The sequence below is a fragment of the Galeopterus variegatus genome, unplaced genomic scaffold, assembly GCF_000696425.1.
Source record: "Galeopterus variegatus unplaced genomic scaffold, G_variegatus-3.0.2 Scaffold1780, whole genome shotgun sequence".
NCBI lineage: Eukaryota > Metazoa > Chordata > Mammalia > Dermoptera > Cynocephalidae > Galeopterus > Galeopterus variegatus.
Window position 1 is genome coordinate 182,700 of NW_007727891.1, and position 4,366 is coordinate 187,065.

General features: G+C 44.6%; 1 protein-coding gene across 1 annotated transcript in view; it reads right to left on the reverse strand.

Annotated features, from left to right (window-relative positions):
• Positions 1-2,347: 2,347 nt before the first annotated feature.
• Positions 2,348-4,366, reverse strand: part of LOC103595493 (sorting nexin-1) — a 26,263-nt gene continuing 24,244 nt past the window's right edge. The window contains exons 13-14 of the mRNA XM_008578911.1: positions 3,885-3,956; positions 2,348-2,777 (exon numbers count right to left, since the gene is read on the reverse strand). Of these exons, the coding sequence (XP_008577133.1) occupies positions 2,727-2,777; positions 3,885-3,956 (123 nt within the window). The 3' untranslated portion in view covers positions 2,348-2,726. The remainder of the gene's footprint in view (positions 2,778-3,884; positions 3,957-4,366) is intronic.

The window sequence follows — 4,366 nt, forward strand, 5'->3', positions numbered from 1 at the left end:
TAGCTCACTTCGAGAGCGTGGTGCTGACAACACCAAGTCAAGGGTTAAGATCCCCTTACTGGTCATCTTTAAAAAAAGAAAGAAAATCACACTGGTCAATCATCATAGTAATAATAAGTGATTTAGGCAAGACTGATTACTGTAACTAGTGGATGAGGAACAAAATATTTACATGATCTCCAATGTATCTCCCCCAAATCACTTGTTAATTACAAAGGAGAAAATAGTACATTTAAAATGGAGAAACTGACAGACATCAAGTCAACCAAGTGATTAGGGTCAACATCAACATTAATGGGACCAACCGACATCATGTGCTGACTTCAAATGCACCGAGGACACATCACTTCTGTGAGGTTTCTGCCCAGAACACAAAACCATAATCTAGTCATGTGGAACCATCAGTCAAATCCAAACTGAGGAAGATGCTACGAAATAAGTGGCCTTTATTCTTCAATAATGTCACGGTAATGAAAGACAAAGAAAAGCTAAGGAGCTCTTCTGCACTGAGAGACAGAGAAATGTAATCATGTGTTACAACTAAATGTGACATATGATCCTGAGCAAAGAAAAAGAGAATTGCTACAAAGGACATTATCAGGACAACTGTTAAGATTTAAATATGGGTCTTGGGGGCTGGTCAGTTAGGTCAGTTGGTTAGAATGTGGTGCTAATAATACCAAGATCCAGGGTTTGATCCCAGCTGCCAGCCAGCTGCCAAAAACAAAACAAAATAAAAATAAAATATGGGCCATGGGTTAGATAACAGTATAATATCAGTATTAAACTTCCTGATTTTGATAACTGCAGTTAAACTATAAGAGAACATCCTTATTCTTAAGGAAATACAGAGGTTTTGGGGTCATGGGATAAACTGCAACTTATTCTTAGCTGATTCAGAAAATACAGGTAAGTATAGATAAAGCAAATCACAAAGCAAATGGGATAACATGTAAACAGCTGTTAAATTTGGGTATATAGGAGTTCTTTGTGATATTCTTGCAAATTTTCCATAAGTTTGAAATTATATTAAAACTTAATTTAAAAAACCCCCAAAAACAAAAACCAAGATTCCAACAACAAGGGATGAATCAAAATTATGGTACAGTCACTCTTTAGAAGCTTTAAAATTATATAGCCTTACAAATAGTTTGTGAAGATATATAACAAAATAGAAAAAATGCTCGTAACATACACAATGTTGAATGATAAAAGCAGGATACAAAATATTTTGTGTATATATTATTACAACGATGTAAAAGCAAGCAAATAAAAATAAAAACTGGGAGGATAAAAATCAAAGGCAATAATAAGAATAGTGGGGGGTAGGGAGATACTGAGTGACTTTTCCCCCAAAATTAACCTGTTGAAAAAAATACTTGTAGCATTGGCACTTCCCCTGGTGCCAGGGGTCCTTGTACTACAAATCAGTACTGTTTACTGCATTCTCTTTCATCAGACTGCCCCTCCCAAACCTTAGCCACCCACCTAAGACAACCAATAGAGCAGGTCCTGGAGTCCCTGCAGCAGTGGCGTCTTTGGGAGTGATCGGCCTGGGGGTGGCAACATTCCCCTGGTAGGCAGTTGGCTAGCTCTGACTCACTGAGGAGCTTCAAAATCAGCTCTGACTAGTGCTAAGCTGCTGTGGACATAGCTGGGAAGCCCAGCAATGACTGATCTGAATCTCACGCCTCCCTTGGCCAGACCAGCAGAGACCTGTTTGAACACCTTTGGCTTGTGCTTACAACACTTGAGGGGGCTCTTGCTGGCATGCTCCCTCCTGGGCACAGGCAGTAAAGCTTCTGTGAACCTCAAAAGGTTTAGGAGCTCTTGGATTATCCTATCTAGAGACAGAGTGCCTGGCTGTCATGTCTATGAGGATAAAGCATCAGTCTTTATTACTCCTTTACACCTTAACATGAACGTCTACTGAGGATGTGTTTTGATAGATGGCAAAAGAGTTTCAGAACACAGACTTGCCATCAGTAGGTAAGACTAAGAGCCCTGGGCAGCTTAGGGGAAGAGGGTAGGAATAAAAGAGAAAATCTGCCTCCTTTGCAGGAGAAAAGGTTTTACCCCTCTTACTGTAAGAGATGTCTTTAAAACTCCTTCCCTAAAGAAGCAGGGATAAGAAATAGAGTAATAAGAGACCCTAAGAACAGGTAGCTGAGGTAGATAGAGAAAAGGAAACCCAGTTCCATAGGGAAGCAGCAGCAAAAACTTGTGAACTCCTGTAGAGAGAAACTTACTATACCTGAGCCAGTTCTTGGTTAGAAGTATTCCAGACCTGCTTCCCAACTGTTCCCCAGCTAAAGCAAGAAGCACAACCATTCTGAGTCATGTGACCTGATTTTAAAATATTTTATTACATAATCTTTTCATGGCACCATCAGGAGTAACAGAAAACGTTATTCCCAGTTCCTAAACCTCATCCTGAAAAATATACATTTATATTTATATATTTATATCAATACTCCACCCCATCCCATAATTCCACCACCTATTGTAGGTCTTTTGCTTAAAGCAAGAAACTATTCTCTCAGGTAAGAAAATATAAATGGGAGCTAAATGAAATAATGGTTAGACTAACTGGGGACAGCCTGGTCATGGGGGTGGGAAGGGGTTAAGTCCAGCCTAGGCAGGATACATCACTGGGGTCCATCAAAATGGAGGACAGTGTATAAAAAGGCAGCTTCACGCAAGTGGGATCTGGTGTCCTTGGTCCATTAGGAGATGGCCTTTGCCTCAGGAAGGAAGGCTTCCCAGTACTTCGCCAGCTACAAAGAAGTGGGGGACAGTAAGCACGCACTCCTATCTAGTGGCAAAGCCTGAGCCAGCCTGGGAAGGGAGCAAGCACAATACCATAACACTCCCCAAGTGCCTCAGCCACCCAAAGGAAGGCATGCCAAGCAGATGCAGACGCCGGCCACATTGCCCTCACCTCCCTCTACACTTGGGAAATCATCAGTTCCTGAGGCCCAAGTGCAAGGGCAGTCTCTGAAGACAGTCTTACTTCCCCCCACAAGGAGCACCCCTGTGGATGCCACAGCTTTGCCCAGCTCAGTTAGCTCCTCACAATGACCATTGTTCCACATACTAATTGGGGCCTCAGCCTCAAGAGGGTTAGATGCTACCATGGGGTGGCCACTCAAAGGATGAGGAGTTATAGGGAGAGGAGTGATGGGGTTTGTCCTAAAAAAGTAACCGCAGAATTAGGGCAGCAGAGCTGGGTCCGCCTGCTTAGAAAAAGACCCTGCCACTCAAAGGATGAGGAGTTATAGGGAGAGGAGTGATGGGGTTTGTCCTAAAAAAGTAACCACAGAATTAGGGCAGCAGAGCTTAGAAAAAGACCCTGTTGTTAGGCCGGCCCGTGGCTCACTCGGTAGAGTGTGGTGCTGATAACACCAAGGCCACGGGTTCGGATCCTATATAGGGATGGCCGGTTTGCTCACTGGCTGAGCGTGGTGTTGACAACACCAAGCCAAGGGTTGAGATCCCCTTACCGGTCATCTTTTAAAAAAAAAAAAAGAAAAAAGAAAAAGACCCTGTTGTTAGGCCGGCCCGTGGCTCACTCGGTAGAGTGTGGTGCTGATAACACCAAGGCCACGGGTTCGGATCCTATATAGGGATGGCCGGTTTGCTCACTGGCTGAGCGTGGTGTTGACAACACCAAGCCAAGGGTTGAGATCCCCTTACCGGTCATCTTTTAAAAAAAAAAAAAGAAAAAAGAAAAAGACCCTGTTGGAGCCATTTTTAATTATCAGCTATAGCAGGGCCCAACCCCTCAGAAGCAGGGCTTGCCCATCTTGTCACCAAAGCCTCAAGTAGGCAGCTGGCCTTTGGAGCAGACAGTAGAGAATGAAGGTCATGCATAGCTTACATACCTGCTGCTGTGAATACAGGAGTGTCTCAAGGTACTTGATCACATGGTTTTTGAAGTCCTTGGATTTCTCTTTCTATAGGAGACAGGATTCTACACTGACCATCCAGATAGTTGCCCCTTCCCCTTTTGATGGGATGGTGGTGGTTATTACTGACGAAGGCCAAACACAGCCTCAGAAAGTAGAGCCAGCAGTTGGAATAACTACCATTTCCAACCAAATAGCATTTTCCAAGGCCTTGCAAGGCTTTTCTTGGGACAGGGGGAAGGATAGGGGCCTAGAGGGTATATGGCAGCTGCAAGCTTTGCTTCTGTACAAGTGCTCTGGTCCAGGGGCCGGCCCGGTGGCGCACTGCTACAGTGCGCCGCTTGGGAGTGCGGCGGCGCTCCCGCCGAGGGTTCGGATCCCACATACAGACCGGCCGCTCACTGGCTGAGCGAGGTGCGGGAGCAACACCGAGGGTTGCGATCCCGTTGCCGGTCCCG